The sequence below is a fragment of the Triplophysa rosa genome, linkage group LG14, assembly GCF_024868665.1.
Source record: "Triplophysa rosa linkage group LG14, Trosa_1v2, whole genome shotgun sequence".
NCBI lineage: Eukaryota > Metazoa > Chordata > Actinopteri > Cypriniformes > Nemacheilidae > Triplophysa > Triplophysa rosa.
Genome location: NC_079903.1, coordinates 19059837 through 19081725, shown reverse-complemented (window position 1 = coordinate 19081725; position 21889 = coordinate 19059837). Strand labels below are relative to the sequence as shown.

Here is a 21889-nt window from a genome sequence, read left to right as displayed (position 1 = left end):
TCGGTATTAATTGAAATTAACAAAGATTAATAAATGTTAAAACTATATAGCTCACTAACTATGTTAGTTCATGTTAAGATAATCCATTTACTGATGTTAACAAATACAACTTTATTGTAAATTATTGTTTTAATGTACGAGAGATTCTCACTCTGACCGTGGTGGCCCTCTGGCGACATCTGCTGGTGGCTCATGCGCTCTGACGAACAGGAAGTGAATGAAACGAAACCTTTCTCTACTTTCTGTGATTCCGTCGTTACAGGTAAAGAACTTTTTACAAACCGTATCTAATAATTCGCTTTTGAAATTAAACGAAACAGTTTCAGAATACTTCAATAAAATAGATACGTGCTGGCAGTGGGTAAAGCAGTAGCGTGGTACTTGTATATAATCGCACACAAAAAGGCGAACTACTTGGAAATATTCAATATAAATATTGTCAAAACTAATAAGAGGCAACTGTAACATTAATGCTTTAAAATGTATGTTTGAACAGTTTGAAGGACACAGAAATGGCAGAAAGTGAACATCATGAGCAGTTCGTGTGTTCGATCTGTTTGGATACTCTGAAGGAGCCTGTGACTATTCCATGTGGACACAGTTATTGTCTGATGTGTATTAATGACTGCTGGGGTCAGAAGGAGCAGAGACCACCGTACCGCTGTCCTCAATGCAGAGAGAGCTTCACTCAGAGACCTCTGCTGAAGAAAAACACTCTTTTATCTGAGATGATGGAGAAGCTGGAGAAGACGTCTCTGCACACGGCTTCGTGCTCTCAGGAGAACTCTTGTGTGGAGTGTGACGTTTGCACTACAGAGAAGAACAGAGCTGTCATGTCCTGTCTGCAGTGTTTGGCCTCTTTCTGTGAATGTCACCTGCAGCCTCACTATCAGTCTCCTGTCTTCATGAAGCACAAACTGGTCAAAGCCACCACACAAGTTCAAGAGAACGTGTGTGTTCATCATGGAAAACTAATGGAGATTTACTGTCAGGATGACAACCAGTGCATTTGTTACTTGTGCATGATTGACTGTCACAAAGGCCACAGTGTGGTATCTGTGGAATCTGAATGGACAAAGAAAAAGGTCATGAATGCACAGCAAAAAATGACTTTCTTAGTATTTTTTTCTTGTTTTCCAGTAAAAATGTCTACAAATTCTTGAATCAAGATGCATTTTCTTGATGAGCAAAATGGCTTAAGAAAATAAGTCTTGTTAATTTGTGCTTAAAACAAGCAAAAAAATCTGCCAACGGGCTAAGAAAAATAATCTTGAATTAAGGTTTACCTTTTTCTTAGTCACTCAATTCAAGATTATTTTTCTTACCCCATTGGCAGATTTTTTTGCTTGTTTTAAGCACAAATTCACTGAAATTTCTTTTTTTTTTTACTAAAAACAAGACTTATTTTCTTAGGTCAGTTTGCTCATCAAGAAAATGCATCTTGATTCAAGAATGTTTAGACATTTTTACCGGAAAATAAGAAAAAGACTTCGTAAGAAAGTCATTTTTTGCAGTGTGCATATGTTTATGTGTAACGTTTATATGTAAGATAAGTCTTTTTAGACCTTGAATCTTTGTTTGCATTTTTAGAAAGCGTTGCAAAAAACAAAGGTGACATGCACAAAGATGATCCATGGTCGAGAGAGAGGTCAACGGGAACTCGGTGAGGTTGTGAAGACTTTTAAAGTGAGTATCAGTAAAACTATGAATTCAGCTGTGAATAGACCAACATCTGCACATTCTGTGCTGTATCATAGAATAATCTGTTTAGCTTTTGATACGATTTATGTTGCTCTGACCATTATCTTTCTCTAACAGATTTCAGCTCAAGAAGCTGCAGAAGAATGTAAGAAGATCTTTACTGAGCTCATCTGCTCTCTTGAGAAAAAATGCTCTGAGATAAATGATCTGATCGGCGCTCAGGAGAAAGCAGAGACCGATCGAGCAGAAGATCTTCACAGACAGCTGGATCAAGAGCTGACAGAGCTCAGACAAAAAAAGACAGAGATCGAGAACCTTCTAATGACAGAAAATCAGGTCAATTTTCTGAAGGTAATAAAACTTGATTTGTTTTGTTTATTTGAGGAGAACGTCTCTTGTGCTCGGCGAATAATAATACATGTTAATAATTCATCTTATTGCAGGGTTTTCAGTCTGTGTGTACTTTACCCACACGTGAAGACATTCCCGGCATCACTCAGAGCCCTCATGTGTCATTTGAAGGCGTTTCAATTTCAGGATTCAAAGAGGCTTTGGAAGAGATCTGTCAGAAGGAAACAGACAAAATATCTCATGAAGGTTTGTTGTGCTGTGTTTTCATTCATGTAGAATTCCTCTTACAAATGAACAATAGAGGCTTATTTCTGATTGTCTTTTAGTGTCACAAGTCCATATTGCAGAACCTCCAGAACCAAAGACTCGAAAAGATTTTTTGCAGTGTAAGTTGATCTGTTGATTCTTTAATACAAACACAAGTTTTAAGAAATATTAGTACATGTAGTCTACAACGATGTGAGATTCGGACCAAAAAACTGTATCGCAGTTTATTCAATATTAGTTTGTGTTCATTTTCCTCCCCAGATTTTTGTCAACTTCAAGTGGATCCAAACACTGCATACCAAAGTCTCATCCTGTCAGATTGGAATAGAAGGATATCATGCACAGTTAAAGTCCAACAGTACCCTTGTCACCCAGAGCGATTCGATTCCTTCTGTTACATCATGTGTAGAGAGGCATTGTGTGGTCGCTGTTACTGGGAAGTTGAGTGCAGTGGTAAAAATTGGGCTGTTGGAGTTTGCTACAAGGGAATTGAGCGTAAGGGAATCAGTGATGGCGGCAGACTCGGCTTTAACAACAAATCCTGGAGATTTGGCTTTTATCAGGAGCAGTTTGGTTTTATTCATGATAAAGTAAGAACACCTCTCACTGCGGCCTCTAGAATCGGGGTGTATCTGGATCATAAGGCAGGAACTCTGTCATACTATAACATCACTAAAACAATGACCCCAATGTTCAGATTCCAGACGTCATTTACTGAGGCGCTGTACCCTGTGTTTCAGATTCTTTCTGATTCATCTGTTAGGATCATAGAGAGGGAGAGAGTGCAGAAAGAAAACTCGTAAACACAGAATGTATCACAAAATTATTATGCACACATTGTTTTAATTGGTTTGTGTATTTATAAATGTGTATTTTGAGAATTTTCATGACACAAGATGTATCGTGTATCTTGTGTACATTCTGTTTGTAAGGCTTTGCTTTGTAATTATGATACAATAAATAAGAATATGAATTGCTGTTTGCTTATTAATTTCAGTCTGTGGTCGTGTAGTGCATTGCTGAAAGTAAACTCAATTACAGGAAATAATACAAACATTCTTTCAAAAACAAACAATGCATAGTGATTGCAACTTTTTTTGCTTTTTCAAATACAGTCGTTCAAACATTTTTGTATGTAGAAATAAAAAATATAGATGCTAATAAAAATAGCAGCAAGGTCATTTAAAGTAAATTTAGGAAATGATTTAACCACAACAAGTGGTTTACAAATAACCAGTTATTTAATCACGTCTAGTTTGTTAATCTTTTATGGTTTGGGGAGGGGTTAGTCCTGTTTTGTATGGAGGTAGCAAAAAGGCTCACTTCAAGCACTGTTGTAAGAATCGGGTCCCTGATAACACAAAACGTCTATTTGATGTCTGCGTTTACATCTGCAAGACATAGTTTGCTCATCTGCAATACGTCTCAGAGACGTCAGATGTCATATAGACATCTAGATGATGTCTGTAAAATGTTTATGATTTAGAGATTATGTGTAAATTGCTCTTTCTCAGCTGATTAGCAGATGTTTTTACTTAGCAGATTTTTACCAGATCTTTAGCAGACATACTACAGACGCACCTGTGCTAGATTTTACTTTTTTATTATCGTTGTCAGTGTATGGATTAAACAAGTTTAATTGCAATACCAAGTCAATAAAGAAAGAATTCCGGTCATATGAAAGTCCATCACTGTGGTTACAGGAGTCACATGGGAACAGAATACAGACAGTATTTCAGATGTGTGAGCAGAACGTTCCAAGACTCACATCTGTAAAGACGATCCTAAACGCTGACGGTGTGAACGGAGCCACTGTGAAACACTTTCTACACTCATGAGACATGCTTATGAGCGCTCCTCAGTGTGAATTCTCATGTGGACATTAAGATACCTTTTGGTTGTGAAACTCTTTTCACACTGCGGACATGCGTGCCGCTCTCCAGTATGAGTTGTCAAGTGGTTTTCAAGACTTTGATTTCTTGTGAAGCTCTTTCCACACTGAAGACAGGCGTATGGCTTTTCTCCGGAGTGAATTTTCACGTGGTCACTAAGATGACTTTTGGTTGTGTAACTCTTTCCACACTGAGGACATGCGTACGGCCGCTCTCCAGAATGAGCCGTCATGTGGTTTTTAAAATTATTTTTTCTCGCGAATCTCTTTCCACACTGAGGACAGGTGTATGGACGCTCTCTCGTGTGAATTCTTATGTGTTCCTGAAGATCACTTTTTCGTCTGAAACTCTTTTCACACTGAGGACAAACGTACAGACGTTCTCCAATGTGCATTTCAATGTGCAAAGTAAGTCTTCCTTTGCTTGGAAAACCCTTTTCACACTGAGGACATGTGTATGGCATTTGTCCAGTGTGAGCCATCATGTGATTTTTAAGACTATGTTTGTGTGTGAAACTCTTTCCACACTGAGGACATGCGTATGGGCGCTCTCCGGTGTGATGTCTCATGTGGACATCACGATTACTTTTGGTGGTGAAACGCTTTCCACACTGTGGACACGTGTGTGGGGGCTCTCTGTTGTGATTTCTCCTGTGGATGTAAAAAGATGTTTTGTTGGTGAAACTCTTTCCACATTGAAGACATGCGTATGGGTGTTCTCCAGTGTGAATTCTCATGTTATCAGTCGGTTCTTCATTTTTAAAAGTATTTTTTGCCGGCAAGCTACCAGAAGATATTTCTGATATTGATATTTCTTCCACTTCCATTACATCTAAAATGAAACAAAAGTACATGTTAAGACCACAAAATCTTAACAAAACTGTCATGATTTTACTTTAATGTTCCTTACGACCATTAATGATGAATCTAGAATGAACACCAACCTCTTTGTTCTGCAGTATCTTCATTTTTTATTCTGCATGGCTCTGTGTTACTCATGTCTGCACTCTTCTCTTGCATAAATCTTGATCTCAGTGTGATTCAGAGAAACAGACCTGTCACAATCAAACGTTTTATCAACGAATCTGTCTTTCTGAATAAATAATTGATTCTCACACATATCACAAAAACAGCATTTCATTTCATTATGTCAAACAAATAGATCTATCAAATAAACACTATAGCCTACGGTTTAATTTACCATTTCAGCTAAGTTTTTTTAACGGGGCCTTACAATATTCCAATAGCAGTTTATTTATTTGCCAAAGTGCCAACACATGTAAGAAATGACATCAATTATTGTAACATATATGTATATATATATTAGCCTCGCAATGTAAATTAACACTGTATCAGCGTTTAAATAGCCATAATATAAACCCCAGTGTAAAAAAAACAGAAAATATACAAATGTATTGATGCGTATTTAGTGAAGTGCGTTCGTGTGCATTAAAACGCCCATTAAATAAACGCGTTTGTTGGAGTAGTTTGAAACACCTATTGGCGTTTGTTGGATCGGTATGAATTAGGTTTTAAACTGGAAATATGCAAAAAAATCTCGCTACTGCGCACGCGGAGAGAATGGAAAGTAGGAATACGGGTCCTACTAATAAAATTCCATTTACATCTTTACAGTGCACTAACCTGTCTTAAAGAAAGTATTGATGTCCAGTAGTTCTCTTCACCTCCCTCATATGTCCGGACAGTATCAGCAAAGCCACTAAATGGAAAGCCTTTAGCCTCAGCGCAACGCAGGACAGGGCCAGATGCTAGTTTTTTTCATGAATGTCAGTGGTTTTTGTTAGCCGTTATGGTTTTTCCAATATTGGAGTACTACATACACTTCCATGTCCTTATAATATCTCTGGTTTCAGTCTCCTCTTCTTACTTCTTTTGGATTTTTATGGCGTTTGGTAAACAAACGTTTAGTGCATTTCCTCCATAGATATGGGCTGTGTCCGAAATAGCCCCTTATACCATATAGTGCACTATTTGAGGGGACATCCATTTTAAGTCGTGTCCGAATTCATACTGGACATTTTTGAGTGCACTGATTCAGTCCCATGATGCATCATAGGCCCTGTCCCAAATGACGCACTTCATGTGGACTTGCGGTCTCGTGGACTTAAATTGCGCGTTCTCGCCAAGTCTACCAGTCCGTAGATTGTCCCATTTGTCTTTTCAGCGCTCAGAAGACTGCTCGCGAGCGCCTCCTTTGTGCCCTCGATGATGCAGACTCCACTGAAGTCCCCTACCCAGGAATCCTTGCGAGCGCCCAATCACAGAACGGATGGGAGGAGTGTCGTGGATGTTAGACATACACGTAAACATGACGGATACATTTTTAAATGTATGTTTTGATAAAATTCAAAATTAATTTATTAATTAGTTACTTATTCGTATTATTGCTTATTTATTTTCTATTAAGCCAGCTATTCAAGAATAAAAACTTTTAATGCAGTGCATTTTCTTACTTAAGGTAATAAGCCATGTTTTGTTGTAGATTAATATCTAGTTGTCTCTGGGCTCTGTAAAGCTGAACAACACAGCTTCTGTATTATAGAGAAATATTAAATAACAACCTATATGCATATTAAGAACACATTACGCACATTAAGTATAGTGTAAACAAATTAATAAATATACCTTCATGACGTCATGACAAATGAATGCATTACAAACATAAGTATCTATTGCATAATGCTCGGGTGGCATATCGACATATGAAACACAAACATATGAAATACAGAACAATAAAAACCAGCAGCTCCAGTCTCAAATAACAACAATGGGACAACAAGTGGTCGACTTCACGCGGCGCTGCGCAGACTGATCAGCGAATGACTACAAAGTACCGCGAGAGTGATTAGAAAGCACCGCTTGCTCTTTATGGTGTGATGTCCTCAAGTCTGTCCCAAAATGCACTCCCGTGTACCCTTGTGGACTCGTGCCTAGTGCCCTATAAGTCTGCACTTCCTGACGTCATCAAGTGTGGACTCGGAGGAGGTCCACAAGAGCGGAGTGCGCCATTTGGAACAGGGCCAAAGACCACAGCCTAGAACGCTTGGGCCAAAAACAGGAAATACGTCATGAAAGTAGTCAAGTGGTCAAGTGCAAAGACCGCAAATGGGGGTACATGACGCAGCCGAAGTCTCGCTTTGAAAGTGAAAGTAAGTGTTGTTTACCTTGTTTACCATTTTAAACATTCAGAATATATTATTATCTGCGCGAAATATCAACGTTTTAATAGACGTATTATAACATAAAGAGTTATTTACATGTATTTAGTTGATGTAAGAGCTGGAGTATTTTGAGAAAGTGAATGTAACGTTAGTCAGATCGTGATGACGGTGAGTGTTCAGGACAGTGTTAGCTTCCTCATTCGTAAGAGCCGAATACATTTTTATGTTTGTCTTTCTGGTTTCGTGTCAATATTTGTGGTTATGTTTAAGTAATGTGTTGTCATTTTATTTCAGGTGACGCAGCTGTTTCTTCAACACACAGGATTCATTTATCTGAATTATAATGGCTGTTTATTCACTTTGATTATGAGTTTTTTTTGTCCGTGAATTTCATTTTAGTGTCAGTTGTGGAGATCAGGTTAATCAGATTCATCTCTGTAGCTCCGTCATGAACGAAACAAAAACATCCACAGATGAAGATTTCTCTCCAGGATGCAGGTACTTTCTGTAAACATATACCAAATTATATTCAATGGGACAGATATGTTTGGTTTATTTGTTAATATTAAGTATATATATAACATAATTATTAGTTCTGTAAATTTAAGTTGTGTGTTATAGTTCAGTTCATCAGGAGAGATCAGATCCAGAGTTCAGCTGTGTGTCTATGAAGAGTGACATGTCTAAGGATTTGTCTATCTACTTTAAGAGTGGAGATACAAGGCCCAATCTCAGGTATAAAAATGTCTAAACATGTAATTAATTATGTTGTTTATGTGGTGATGTGTTTGTAATAGAGATGTGAAATTCCTGTGATAGTCGGTAAACATTTTTTTTATCTTAATTATTATACATGTCATTTCATTTTTATTAATTAGTATTTTGTAAAAGAGATGAGAAATTGTAGTGATTGCTTATAGAACATGTTATTGTCATTATTAAACATGCTCAGTTGCACATGTCAAAAGACACTAAAATATAATTGATTCACTGGGAGAGAGACATCTGTGCTCAAACTCAGTTAATCATAAGTTGGTCATAAGTAGGTTTTGTTTTATAATTACATTCACAACTTTGTAAAAATTTTAAGAGGTGATAACAAAAAAATCCATTGATTCTTGATTCTCAATTGGGCCATCCAGATCAGCTGTAACAGTCGGTAAGAAGAGAAAGTTTGAGCAGTCTGAGAATCGGCCACAAGACGTGTGTCCTGGTTTCAGGTAAATCATTGCATATCAGGCTTACCAGAATCAGAAAGAGCTTTATTGCCAAGTATGTTTGCACATACAAGGAATTTGTTTTGGTGACAGGAGCATCCAGTACACAGAAACAGCAACAACAGTACACAGAGCCCATAACACAATAGAATACAGTACACAGATGATTTAAATAAGGGCCTATGGGTATAAAAAATTAAGAAATACAATACAATAAACATAAGATAAAGATATAGAGAGTACAATACTTAAACACATTTTAAATAAAAAAACACGTCCTGTCTTATGATATATAAAATGAAAGCCATTTTGATATACAGTAGTCAACATTTGAAGTGGATCAAAAAGGTTAATCAAAGTTGTCCTAAGACAAGAACAAAACCCGTTCTTGTCTAAGACAACTTTGATTAACATTTTTTGATCCACTTCAAATGTTGACTACTGTATATATATTTTCTCATATGTAATCTGATATTTCAATTTTACAGCCATAAATCTAATCTTGCTGAAGTCCTCAACACATTTAGATCAAATCTGAGAGAGAAGTGTCAGAGTTTGTATGAGGGAACATCACATGAGAGAAACCCAACACTGCTGAATGAGATCTACACAGAGCTCTACATCACAGAGAGTGAAAGTGGAGAGATCAGTAATGAACATGAGGTGAGACAGATTGAGAGACAATCCAGGAGAACAGCAACAGAGGACACACCGATCAAATGCAACGACATCTTTAAAGCTTTACCTGCACAAGACAAACCCATCAGACGTGTGCTGACAAAGGGAGTCGCTGGCATTGGAAAAACAGTCTCTGTGCAGAAGTTCATTCTGGACTGGGCTGAAGGGAAAGAGAATCAGGACGTCCACCTCATATTTCCACTTCCTTTCAGAGAGATCAATCTGATGAAGAACCAAACACTCAGTCTTTTACATCTTCTTCATCTTTTCTTCCCAGAGACAAAAGAAATGGAAATCTCCAGCGGTGAATATAAAGTGTTGTTCATCTTTGATGGTTTGGACGAGTGTCGCGTGTCTCTGGATTTCCACAGCAGTGTGAGGTTGTGTGATGTCAATGAATCAGCCTCAGTGGACGTGATCCTGACAAACCTCATGGCGGGGAATCTGCTTCCCTCCGCTCTCATCTGGATCACCTCCAGACCAGCAGCAGCTGATCTCATCCCCTCTGAGTGTGTTGATCGAGTCACAGAGGTACGAGGCTTCACTGACAAACAGAAGGAGGAATACTTCAGCAAGAGAATCAGTGATGAGAGTCTGAACCACAGAATCATCTCACACCTGAAGTCATCCAGGAGCCTGTACATCATGTGTCACATCCCAGTGTTCTGCTGGATTTCAGCCACTGTTCTAGAGAGAATGTTGAGTGAAGCAGAGAATGAAGGAGAGATCCCCAAGACTCTCACTCAAATGTACACACACTTCCTGATCATTCAGACACACATCAAACATCAGAAGGACTATGAGAAGAAAGAGCAGAATGATGAAGACATGATCTTCAAACTGGGCAAACTGGCCTTTGAGCAGCTTGTGAAAGGCAATGTGATCTTCTATGATGAGGACCTGAGAGAGTGTGGCATTGATGTAGCAGAAGCATCAGTGTACTCAGGATTGTGCACTCAGATCTTCAGAGAGGAGTTTGGCTGGTATCAGGGGAAAGTTTACTGCTTTCTTCATCTGACCATTCAGGAACATCTAGCAGCTCTTTATGATCACATCTCCTTCATAAACAACAACACAAATGTGTTTAATTCAATTACTATATTACCTCGAGGAGAAAAGGTTTCAGTCCCTGACCTGCATCAGAGAGCTGTGGATGAGTCTCTACAGAGTAAAAATGGACATCTGGATCTTTTTCTTCGTTTTCTTCTGGGTTTGTCGCTGGAGTCTAATCAGAATATTCTACGAGTCCTGATGACACAGACAGTAAGAAGCTATCACAGCAATAAGAAAACAGTCGAATATATAAAAAAGAAGATCAGGAGCATTCGATCTCCAGGGAAATCCATCAATCTGTTTCACTGTCTGAATGAACTGGGTGATGATTCACTAGTGGAGAAAATTCAACATCATCTGAAATCAGGAACATTAAGTGAAGTCAAACTCTCTTCATCTCAGTGGTCAGCTGTAGTTTTTGTGTTGTTGACATCAAAACAGGAGCTGCATGAGTTTCATCTGAAAGAGTTTGTTCACAAAGAAAACAAAGCTGAAACATTGAAGGTTTTTAGGAGGCTGCTGCCTGTGATTCGTGGATCCAGATCAGTTCAGTAAGTGTGAACAGTCAGTTCACTTTTAAATCAATTATGTACAGATGTCATGCAGATTTTAGTGTTCAGTGTTTTAGCGAGTTTTCTGTGTCTTTAATTGCATACTAAGAACGTACACCGATCTGGCATAACATGACCACCTTCCTAATAATGTGTTGGTCCCCCTTTTGCAGCACCATATGCAACAAACTGATGCATTGTGTATTCGGACACATTTCTATCAAAACCAGCATTAACTTCTTCAGCAATTTGAGCTACAGTAGCTCATCGATTGGATTGCACCATACAGACCAGAATTCGCTCCCCGCGTGCATCAATGAGCCTTGGCCGCCCATGACCCTGTCGCCGGTTCACTAGTGTTCCTTCCTTTGACCACTTTTGGTAGACACTGACCACTGCAGACTGGGAACATCCACAAGAGCTGCAGTTTCGGAGATGCTCTGACCCAGTTGTCTAGCCATCACAATTTGGCTCTCATCAAACTCCCTCTTGTCCTTACTCTTGACCATTTTCATGCTTCTAGCACATCAACCTTTCAGAATAAAATGTTCACTTGCTACCTAATGTATCCCACCCACTAATAGGTGCCGTGATGAAGTGATAATCCGTGTTATTCACTTCACCTTTCAGTGGTCATAATGTTATGCCTGATATGTTATAATTCTTACTTTAAATTGAATGAAAACTGAAAATTCTGTCCTTTTTACTCACATTTACTCATCTCTCCACAGGTTACGTGATTGTAATATCACAGATGAAGGTTGTGTTGCTCTGACTTCAGCTCTAAGATCAAACCCCTCACACCTGAGACATCTGGATCTGTCTGATAATAATGTTGGAGATTCAGGAGTGAAGCGGATCTATAATGTACTGGAGAATCCTCACTGTAAACTGGAGAAACTGGAGTAAGATCTTTTCTACTAATAAAATAATTTCATTAAACATATAAGCATGAGAATTTAACACATGTTAGAATAATCTTTATTTGTCAAATGGTTCAGTGACACTTTCTAGATCAAACATTCAGATCAGCAGGTTCAAGGACTCTATCCTAAAAGCAAACTAATATTCTGCTAAACTAATGCTACTAATACGTTTAATGTGCATCCAGTTGGTTCTTATCACCCCTTCAGTGAGATGACTTGCATCAAGGGTTTCGTCAGCCGAATCTCTTTGAACTGTTCATTTACCTGAAGTACCCCCTAAGTGGTACTCCCCCTGAGGAAGTAAATATTTAAAAAAACTTTAATAGCACATTTGCATGTTTAACTTGTGTAACTTTTATTTTTTTGATCAGTTTCGAGGTTTTTATTATTAGTATTTTACGTAACTTGTTGTTTCTAAACATTTTTTGCAATTAAATTTTTTTCAAAGTATTGGAAACAACATGTGAACTGGCAGACATTCGGGAAGGGGACACTACACAAAACGTCGCTCCAAATAAAGATCAAAGGACGTTTTTATTGCTTCTTTTGCCAAGTGAATTTCATTCCATTCAGAGTTATCACATCAAGAGCTTTACTCTTCGAAGAGAGTAGGGCAGGGATGAGCCCTTCGGAGTGGAACGCAGGGACGTGCACCTCACGTACCCCCTGAAATTCCCTTGTGAACCACCAGGTTTGGGAAAGCCCAGTTTGGGAAATCCTGCCGTACATTCATACAGTATATCTAGGAATACATTCACCCAAAAGTAAAAGTTCTGTCATAATTTACTCATGCTTTTGTTGTAAACTCGCATAACATTTTTAATTTCATGCAGGTTGGCTGGTTGTAATATCACAGATGAAGGTTGTGTTGCTCTGACTTCAGCTCTGAGATCAAACCCCTCACACCTGACAGAACTGAATCTGCAGAGAAATAATCTAGGAGATTCAGAAGTGGAGCTGATCTCTGGGCTCAAAGATCATCCACATTATAAACTAGAAAAACTGTTGTGAGTAGTAACAATTAAAACAAATCATATAATGTTGGTCATATTTTACATTCAAGACCACATACTGGTCTCTGTTGAGTTTCTAAGCATTTGTTGTTGAACTATAAAACCATATCTCCGTCTGTATATGTGATTGTCTATGGGTTCTATTTGTTTGTCACAGCTGGTAAAAGATGTCAAGCTGATTCTTATAGCTGATGGAAAAGGAGCAGCAACAGAGACTCCAAATAGAAAAAGTAAACCGACTGAAGATACGGTGGCAACACTGTGTGTTTATGTGACTGCTCGTATATGGGGTTTATGAGGACACACCCATGTATAAAACATGCAAACAAATGGCATACAAAGGAATTCACTTGTTTTTTTTACCATAAATGCCAATCTTTCGAGGTAGAGTTACAGGTAGTTCATTATAGAGGTAGAATTCTCTATATCTGTATATACCGTATTTCACTGTATCTATATATCTATTATTACAGTACATGTAAATCAATCCAATGTTTGCTTCATGAGATACCTTCATCTGGTCGAATTTTGAATGCAGCATAGATGTATCATTCGCTGCCTTTAATGGCCCACAGTGCTATGAGTGTGCGACGAAGGTGATAGGTCGAGCAGAGCAGGACCCACCAAAATAATTTTCAAAGGAAATATGGTGAAAAAGTACATTTTTATTAACGTTGTCAGTGTATGGATTAATTGCAACAAGTTTAATTGCAATACCAAGTCAATAAAGAAAGAATACCTGTCATATGAAAGTCCATCACTGTGGTTACAGGAGTCACATGGGAACAGAATACAGACAGTATTTCAGCTGTGTGAACAGAACTTTCGAAGACTCACATCTGTAAAGAGAAACGCTGACGGTGTGAACAGAGCCACTGTGAAACACTTTCTACACTCATAAGACATGACAACAGTCTAGAGGAAATTTGTGACATTGTCACGAACTGTAATCTATTAATTCGTGTTCATGAACACAAATTTGCCCCTTTTTTTGTGTCAGTCAGCACGAAAATTTTGCGTGTCAGCAGCACGACTTTCAATCTCAAATATTTAGGACTTTTTTGATATCAGGTTATATAAACGTACATACACACGTGGTCTGTGTATTGAAATGCGTGCCGGTGACATGAAAACATCGTGCTGAGTGACACGAAAAAATCGATTCCAAATTTGCCTTGAGACTGGGTTGGACATGCTTATGAGCGCTTCTCAGTGTGAATTCTCATGTGGACATTAAGATAACTTTTGGTCGTGAAATTCTTTCCACACTGAGGACATGCGTACGGGCGCTCTCCAGTATGAGTTGTCATGTGGTTTTCAAGATTACGTTTTCTTGTGAAACTCTTTCCACACTGAGGACATACGAACGGCCGCATTCCAGTATGAGTTCTCATGTGGTTTTCAAGAGAATCTTTTCTTGAGAAGCTCTTTCCACACTGAGGACATGCGTATGGGCGCTCTCCGGTGTGAGCTATCATGTGATTTTTAAGACTATGTTTGGCTGTGAAACTCTTTCCACACTGAGGACATGCGTACGGCCGTTCACCAGAATGAGTCGTCATGTGGTATTCAAGATGAACTTTTCTTGTAAAACTCGTTTCACACTGCGGACATGTGTATGGTTTTACTCCAGTGTGAATTCTCATGTGGACATTAAGATTACTTTTGGTTGTGAAACTCTTTCCACACTGAGGACATACGTACGGCCGCCCTCCAGTATGAGTTCTCATGTGGTATTGCAGATAATCTTTTCTTGTGAAACCCTTTCCACACTGAAGACAGGCGTATGTTTTTTCTCCGGTGTGAATTCTCATGTGATTTTTAAGTCCTCCTGCTAATCTCTTTCCACACTGAGGACAGGTGTATGGACGCTCTCTCGTGTGAATTCTTATGTGTTCCTTAAGATCACTTTTTCGTCTGAAACTCTTTTCACACTGAGGACAAATGTACAGACGTTCTCCAATGTGCATTTCAATGTGCAAAGTAAGTCTTCCTTTGCTTGGAAAACCCTTTTCACACTGAGGACATGTGTATGGCATTTGNAGAGTCTGATCTTATTCTCCACGTATCGTCCCCTTCAACAAAGAGCAAGAAAAACATAATAAGTGAAATGAAACAGACTAAAACACAAAAAAGACCTGTCGTCCCTCTCCAACACTCCTTCATGTGGAGCATTCCTCACTCACGCTCATACGGTGGTGAATCCCTGAAAGAAACTTTGGTGCAAGTGTGAATAACTGAGCAAACACTCACCTTCTAGATCACACCCGCACTACAGGAAGATCTGCCACGGCGATACGTTTTATTACACTTCTGCAGAAAGAGACTTTAGATTTTATTTTCCACAGTTCATGGGTGAAAATAAGGTTGTCGTTTTGATTTTCATGTTGTAGTTCATACCGATTCCAAAGAAAGGACACAATATAAAATAGTAATTTCGCACACCCTTAAATAAGTATTACATTTATTTAAAGCAATTATTCACTGTTGTCAGCGAACTAAAAGCAGTGAGCAACCAGTGAAGTTCAAAAGGTCAACAGAGTTCAGGTCAATGATAAATGAAAGACCCCTGCAGCAACAGTCTGATGTTTGTGTTTCCGTGACGACCGCGTCCTCTGTTTGAACTCAATGCACAAAAAAACAGACCGAGATGAAAAAAAGAGGAAACAGCTCTGGACACTTCCTACTTCTCTCTCTCGTTCTGAGCATGCTCACAACAGCGATCCGAGTGTGACCTCATCTGAAGGGGGAAATGACAGTGAGGGAGTTTCTGAAGAAATAAAACTACACAGAAAATGTGGCCAGAGCCGGTCTGGATCACCAGGCGATTCTGTTGAGCGGCCATTCAAAACATCCTCATGGTTCAAATAGTTTTTCTGTGACTTTTCATGACATTCACTCAAGTGTCTGAGAGTCACTGTACACATACAGATTTAGTATGTTTAAAATAAACTTGAACGATAATAAAATAAACAAAATGTGACATATGCCTCTAACAAACCTCTTTACATGTAAAGACAAAGTACATGTATATGTCAAATACACGTTTGTCTGTCTGTCCGAGTGCTTGTTTGCATAAGGGTTAGACCAAAGTATTTATAATGAATAACGAACATATGCAAATTCTATGAGGGAAGGGAAGTGGCCATGATTTCAAAAGACTTTTGACACATTAGACAAAGAGAGTGAAAGAAACTTTTGTTTTTCATTTTTTCATTCAGTTTGTCATTGTTTTACTGATTAGTTCATATATTTCACAATATTTAGAATCTGTGCCAGATAAACACAACGGTAGGTCAGAACATGATGAGTTTATCTCCGAACCTCTTTCAGTCTCGACCTTTCAACATAATGAAAAACGGCAAACAAACCCATTTACACTGTCAAAACACTGAAACGCTTGTGTGTGTGCGCATTACCATGACACAATTTCTGCCAGATGGTTTTAAAAATGAGGCGTATCACATAGATGATTTTTAAAACACCGCTCGGAAACGATATATTAAAAAAATGCAACATTGTATCAATGTAACACAACACAAACAAACCAGCCACGCGCTGGATCTACTTACTCTCGCGAGAATCCCACGCAGCTTCAGTTCGAACAAAGACGCGCTTCTCGAGTTCCTGTGGGTTTATGCCGCTCTACTGCGCGCGTAAATATATAAATACTATCATGTATTAAAACAAACTTTAGCGAGAAACGATCGTGACTGCGTGCTGTCGTTCACTTCCAGCGGGGAGGAGCTAAACGCGCGTACGGCTTTTGTTCCGCGAGATATTTTGTGGGCGACGTCACGCGAAGCCGGCGAGCGCTGATTGGCCACGTAGGCGAGTGGGCGGTGAGGAGTCGCCAGAGTCACGATTAGACTAGACGTAAATAAATAAACAGATATTTTGTAAAACACTTGTAGTTAAATAACAATTTAATCATTGTTTTACTTTAAATTACCTTGCTATTTTTATTAGTATCTATATTATTTTAGTTTTTACATACACTTAAAAACCGCAACAAAATGTTGCATCGACTCTATTAGAAAAAGCAAAAAATGGCAATCACTGCAGGTATGTATAAAATATATGTTTTTGAAACAATGTTTCTGTTTCTATTCAGAAAGCGTGCATTCCCTTACAAAAATGAACTATGGGTTTGCTACAAACAAAAAAACACCATAAGTAACCATAATTTAACCATGGTATTTAATATTCAATCCCCCAAAATGGTCATGGCCATGCTTACTACACTTGAACTAAAAAGGTTAGTTTTTGTAAGGGTCATTATAGAGTAGATATATTGAAAGCTTATTTAAAATTGATTTTGTATTTTTCATTATTATCATCTTCTGTAATTGAGGAGTCGTTTATTTTCAGCAATGGCAGCTCTGTACTACACAACCACAGACTGAATTTAATAAGCAAACAGAAAATTTAATTTATTGTATCATAATTACAAACCAAAGCCTTACAGACAGTATTTAGGTCTTCTCAACATAACAGAAATGTGTTTACTTTTATGGTAAATAAAAAAGTGCATTCATAATAATATGTTGATTATACACTTTAGCTTGATTACAGGTCCTTCTGAATTCTTTCCTTGCCTGAGATTGTGACAGATGAACCTGCTGCAATCCCGAATGCAGGATATAGTGGTTCAGTGAAAGTGGTCAGGACTCTGTGTATTAGGGTCATTGTATCAGAGATTTTGTAGAAGGCCAAAATTCCTGCCCTGTGATCCAGATACACACCTATTCTAGAAGCAGCAGGGACATGCACCTGGGCTTTATTATGTACAAAACAGAAATTCTGCCCATCATAGCCAAGTCTCCAGGATTTCTTGTTGAAGCCAAGTCTACAGTCATGACCGGCTCCTTTACGACCAATTCCTTTATAGGAAACTGCCACAGACCAATTGTCCCCACGGCACTCGACTTCCCAGTAACAACGGCCACGCAAACCCTCTCTGCACATGACATAGCCATAAACATCAAACCGCTCAGGGTGGTCTGGATACGCCACAGTCATGTAAATATTAGACACCGTCACATTTCCATCTGACAATATGAGATCGCTGTTTACAGTGTTTGGATCCAGGTGCAGCCCACAAAAATCTGATGATGATAAACAAATTTAAAAAATAAAAATACTGGCACAATGTAGTAGTACTATACTTATTCTATCCAAAAAAATGGATATTAATGAATTGTGTGTTTGTGGTGAAGTAATAATAGCAAACACAGCTCAACTCACATTTTAAAAATTCACTCCGAATATTAGGTTGTGATAGGTGCACGATGTGAACATTTGAGACTGAGGAGACAAACAAAATGACATACTTACCAAAATATTACCGTCAATATAAAACAGTAAAATAATATTTTCTTCCAAGCAAAATATGTTCAGACCTTCTTGAGATATTTTGTCTGTTTCCTGCATACAGACATCTTCCAAAGCCTTTTTCATTGTTGGGATTGAAATGTCTTTAAATGACAGATGAGTGTGCTGGGTGATGCTGACAAGATCTAGAACTATGGGTACATCACACACGGACTGAAAACTCTGCAATAAAACAGATAATTCAGCACTATTTATATGCTTAACAGGAAACTATTACTAAAAATATCACTGTGTTGACATTACACAAATATCGTCACAAAAGAAGTTTTATTACCTTCAGGAAATGGACCTGATCATCTGTATTAAGAAGCTTGCTGATCTCTGTATCTCTTTGCCTGAGGTCTGCCAGCTCTTGACCCAACTGTCTGTTAAGATATTCTGCTCGATACATCTCGGCTTTCTCCTGAGCGCTGATCCGCTCTTTAACCTCGGAACATTTCTTTTCAAGAAAGTGGATGAGCTCAGTAAAGACCTTTTCACTGTTTTCCATGGCCTCTTGAGCTGAGCTCTGTTGAAGACAAAAATCAAAAACAACAAACAAGATGGTGCCTAACAGTTATAGATGAAGATGCCATCTGGCCCTTCCATACTGGTACTCACTTTAAAAGTCTTCACAACCTCACCGAGTTCCTGTTGACCTCTCTCTAGATCTTGGATCATCTTTGTGCATGTCACCTTTGTTTTTTGCAACGCTTTCTAAAAATGCAAACAAAGATTCAAGGTCTAAAAAGACTTATCTTACATATTAATATGCATTCATGACCTTTTTCTTTGTCCATTCAGATTCCACAGATACCACACTGTGGCCTTTGTGAAAGTCAATCATGCACAAGTAACAAATGCACTGGTTGTCATCCTGACAGTAAATCTCCATTAGTTTTCCATGATGAACACACACGTTCTCTTGAACTTGTGTGGTGGCTTTGACCAGTTTGTGCTTCATGAAGACAGGAGACTGATAGTGAGGCTGCAGGTGACATTCACAGAAAGAGGCCAAACACTGCAGACAGGACATGACAGCTCTGTTCTTCTCTGTAGTGCAAACGTCACACTCCACACAAGAGTTCTCCTGAGAGCACGAAGCCGTGTGCAGAGACGTCTTCTCCAGCTTCACCATCATCTCAGATAAAAGAGTGTTTTTCTTCAGCAGAGGTCTCTGAGTGAAGCTCTCTCTGCATTGAGGACAGCGGTACGGTGGTCTCTGCTCCTTCTGACCCCAGCAGTCATTAATACACATCAGACAATAACTGTGTCCACATGGAATAGTCACAGGCTCCTTCAGAGCATCCAAACAGATCGAACACACGAACTGCTCATGATGTTCACTTTCTGCCATTTCTGTGTCCTACAAACTGTTCAAACATACATTTTAAAGCATTAATGTTACAGTTGCCTCTTATTGGTTTTGACAATAATCCAAGTGTTCAAACAGCATGACAAAAAAATAAGTATTTATATGTAAGAATGTGTAGTTTCTTACAAAGATTGCATAAAAAGGCTCCTTTTTGTGAGTTTATATAAAAAAGTGAAAGCTAACGCTTTACCTAGTGATGTTATGTTCTGTGCCGAGAAATCCCGGAAGCTTTCAGTGAAGCGCGTACCGAGGCTTGTATGGTTTTGACTAGAATGGATACAGGTACATCCACTGGGCATGCGCACTTCAATACCGCATAATTTTTGTCACGCTGAAAACAGTTAATTAATATTTTTTTTAATATTTTAAGGTTAGGTTTAGGGTTGGATAGGTGTGGGCATTAGCTAATGTAATTTATTGTATTTATATGGCGAGATATTTGCACCACTTCCGCCGTAGCTGTATCCCATCTAGCAACAACCGCTTTCGGTCGACTCGAGGGAACCAGGCAGCGCGGCGCTTACTTCCGGGTTAGCCTACAAAAATGCGCCATCTCGCAGCCCAAAGAGAGGGCACCCACTGACTAAAACAGTCGGGACAAATATAAAATCTGCGAACCAGAAACGGTGAAGGAGGTTAAGAGAACTCATCAAAAATTTCTTTAAACAGGCGAGTACACTATAGAGATGTTCATGTGATTTTATTAGCACACCCAGTAAAAGCTTCCCTATTAAGTAAATAAATAGAGCTGCTCGATGACTAGATTTAAACAGGACCCTCCAGTGATGTTATTATGAATGGGGAAAATTCATGCGACCGCTTTAACGAAAACTACTGACGATGATCAGGAGGAGGCAGAAGTACTGTTATTATACTCTTTGGATAAAGGCGTCTGCCAAATGAGTAAAAGTAACTACAGGGAGATGGTAGTGTCCAGCGCCGCACAACAGGTGTTGTGCCGAAAACACACTCCCCGCCAGATTATGCACCCCCCTATCCACAATGGTTAGGGTGAGGATTAGGTGTTAGGGGAGGGATTAGGATTGGGTGTGGGGAAGGGTTAGAATTAGCCAATCGGACAGCGTGTTATTGAAGGGGGTGCATAATCTGGCGGGGAGTGTGTTTTCGGCACAACACCGGCGCTATGGTGGGGCATTAGAGGGCCGTGCCCCCCCTAGCGGTCACTGATGCCCCTCCTTCCACAGGCCATGGCGTGGCCCAAAAAATATCCCTTTTAGTTATTCTTTTAATATTAAATGTGAAAACTGTACCTGTAACTGTTGAGAGGTGGATAAACTATTTCTGACATGTGTTGCGGGAATATGGGCATTGTCCCTTTAAGAAGCATGGGGTTTGTATTCCTGGCCGTACTGAATGACGGGAAAAGTAGTGCGGGGTATTCACGTGTGTGAGAGAAAAGTAGCGGACGGAGAAAAGGAGAGTAAGATGCTTTAGAGGTTTTGTTGTTTTCTTTATAAATTCGTGAAACCACCCGGGAGTTCAAGTGATTGTCAAATGGTATAGTGATGGATGGAGCTTTCGCTGACGAGATTAAACAACGTGCTTCGTAATAACTTTGTCGGCTCATCTTTGTGAGAAATGGACCAGAGCAAACTGTTTCAGCTAACATTATCCGCGATCGGAGAGGCGGATTAACAAAAAGGTAACACATGACAGAGATGGGTAAACTGCATTTATTTAAATTTAGCCTCCACTACAGCCCTCCCCTGTGCTGGAGTAGAGAGAGGGCATAACTTTACCCCACCCCTTTCTGCCTTTTATTATCGTCTTCGTGTGTGTGACTGAGTAAACTGTGTGCATAGGGCTACCACATAGCATCGACTAAGTGACATGATATGGAAATTAACAACAACAAGAGTAAACGAAATTAGCAAATAATAATTAATAAAAAAAAAAACGTGTTTCGTTTTTTATAGCATTTCTGCTGTGTTGGACTTAGGGCTGTCACGATTATTAAATAATCGTCTCATCGCGATTGTTTGACCTCATCGCGATGGTTTCAGTTCATCGCAATTATTGCACATCTCTATAGAAGACACTAGGGGGAGCTGTAGTGCATCTGCATATTGCATATTTTAGTGTATATATTGTTACTAAAGCATGGTAATACTTGTAAAATCTACCACCACAACACAATCACTTAAAAAAAAAAAACATATACAAATACGCAGTACAATTTAATATTATTAAGCAAATCTCAGTGTGAAAACCAGTCTACCAAAATTTCATTAACACACAAGTAAAATTTTATGTAGTCTTGCAAGTGAGAAAAAAACAGACTAGAAGCTTT

At 38.9% G+C, this 21889-nt stretch overlaps 5 protein-coding genes across 13 annotated transcripts; 2 read left to right on the top strand and 3 right to left on the bottom strand.

Moving 5' to 3' along the window:
• The first annotated feature begins 194 nt into the window (after window positions 1–194).
• On the top strand, window positions 195–3139 carry LOC130564843 (E3 ubiquitin/ISG15 ligase TRIM25-like). Its single transcript, XM_057351256.1, has 7 exons — window positions 195–262; window positions 497–1085; window positions 1591–1686; window positions 1819–2052; window positions 2145–2298; window positions 2379–2438; window positions 2581–3139. The coding sequence occupies exons 2-7, from the start codon at window positions 513–515 to the stop codon at window positions 3120–3122; spliced, it is 1659 nt and encodes a 552-aa protein (XP_057207239.1). The 5' UTR covers window positions 195–262; window positions 497–512; the 3' UTR covers window positions 3123–3139.
• A 1014-nt stretch (window positions 3140–4153) lies between these two features.
• Window positions 4154–6458, bottom strand: LOC130564851 (gastrula zinc finger protein XlCGF8.2DB-like). Its single transcript, XM_057351266.1, has 3 exons — window positions 5855–6458; window positions 5155–5265; window positions 4154–5042 (listed from the first exon to the last, which is right to left on the bottom strand). The coding sequence occupies exons 2-3, from the start codon at window positions 5228–5230 to the stop codon at window positions 4165–4167; spliced, it is 954 nt and encodes a 317-aa protein (XP_057207249.1). The 5' UTR covers window positions 5231–5265; window positions 5855–6458; the 3' UTR covers window positions 4154–4164.
• Window positions 6459–7071: 613 nt separating this feature from the next.
• Window positions 7072–13102, top strand: LOC130564839 (protein NLRC3-like). 8 transcript variants are annotated; one of them, XM_057351248.1, is made up of 8 exons: window positions 7072–7380; window positions 7687–7890; window positions 8001–8127; window positions 8535–8612; window positions 9098–10891; window positions 11623–11796; window positions 12651–12824; window positions 12988–13102. In XM_057351248.1, the coding sequence occupies exons 2-8, from the start codon at window positions 7866–7868 to the stop codon at window positions 12992–12994; spliced, it is 2379 nt and encodes a 792-aa protein (XP_057207231.1). In that variant the 5' UTR covers window positions 7072–7380; window positions 7687–7865; the 3' UTR covers window positions 12995–13102. The 8 variants fall into 8 exon arrangements, 6 of the variants coding, with proteins under 6 accessions (XP_057207231.1, XP_057207233.1, XP_057207229.1 ...); XR_008964304.1 differs by lacking the exon at window positions 12988–13102 and adding an exon at window positions 12266–12508 and having other exon boundaries at window positions 7075–7380; window positions 8014–8127; window positions 12651–12763; XM_057351246.1 differs by having other exon boundaries at window positions 7075–7380; window positions 8014–8127.
• A 924-nt stretch (window positions 13103–14026) lies between these two features.
• Window positions 14027–14865, bottom strand: LOC130564857 (gastrula zinc finger protein XlCGF57.1-like). The gene has a single exon (XM_057351274.1). It carries the CDS (start codon window positions 14798–14800, stop codon window positions 14027–14029), a length of 774 nt encoding a protein of 257 aa, XP_057207257.1. The 5' UTR covers window positions 14801–14865.
• A 2368-nt stretch (window positions 14866–17233) lies between these two features.
• Window positions 17234–19832, bottom strand: LOC130564844 (tripartite motif-containing protein 16-like). 2 transcript variants are annotated; one of them, XM_057351257.1, is made up of 7 exons: window positions 19769–19832; window positions 18988–19576; window positions 18825–18920; window positions 18499–18732; window positions 18233–18386; window positions 18078–18137; window positions 17234–17938 (listed from the first exon to the last, which is right to left on the bottom strand). In XM_057351257.1, the coding sequence occupies exons 2-7, from the start codon at window positions 19558–19560 to the stop codon at window positions 17400–17402; spliced, it is 1656 nt and encodes a 551-aa protein (XP_057207240.1). In that variant the 5' UTR covers window positions 19561–19576; window positions 19769–19832; the 3' UTR covers window positions 17234–17399. The 2 variants fall into 2 exon arrangements, with proteins under 2 accessions (XP_057207240.1, XP_057207241.1); XM_057351258.1 differs by having other exon boundaries at window positions 19705–19782.
• Between the last annotated feature and the right edge of the window lie 2057 nt (window positions 19833–21889).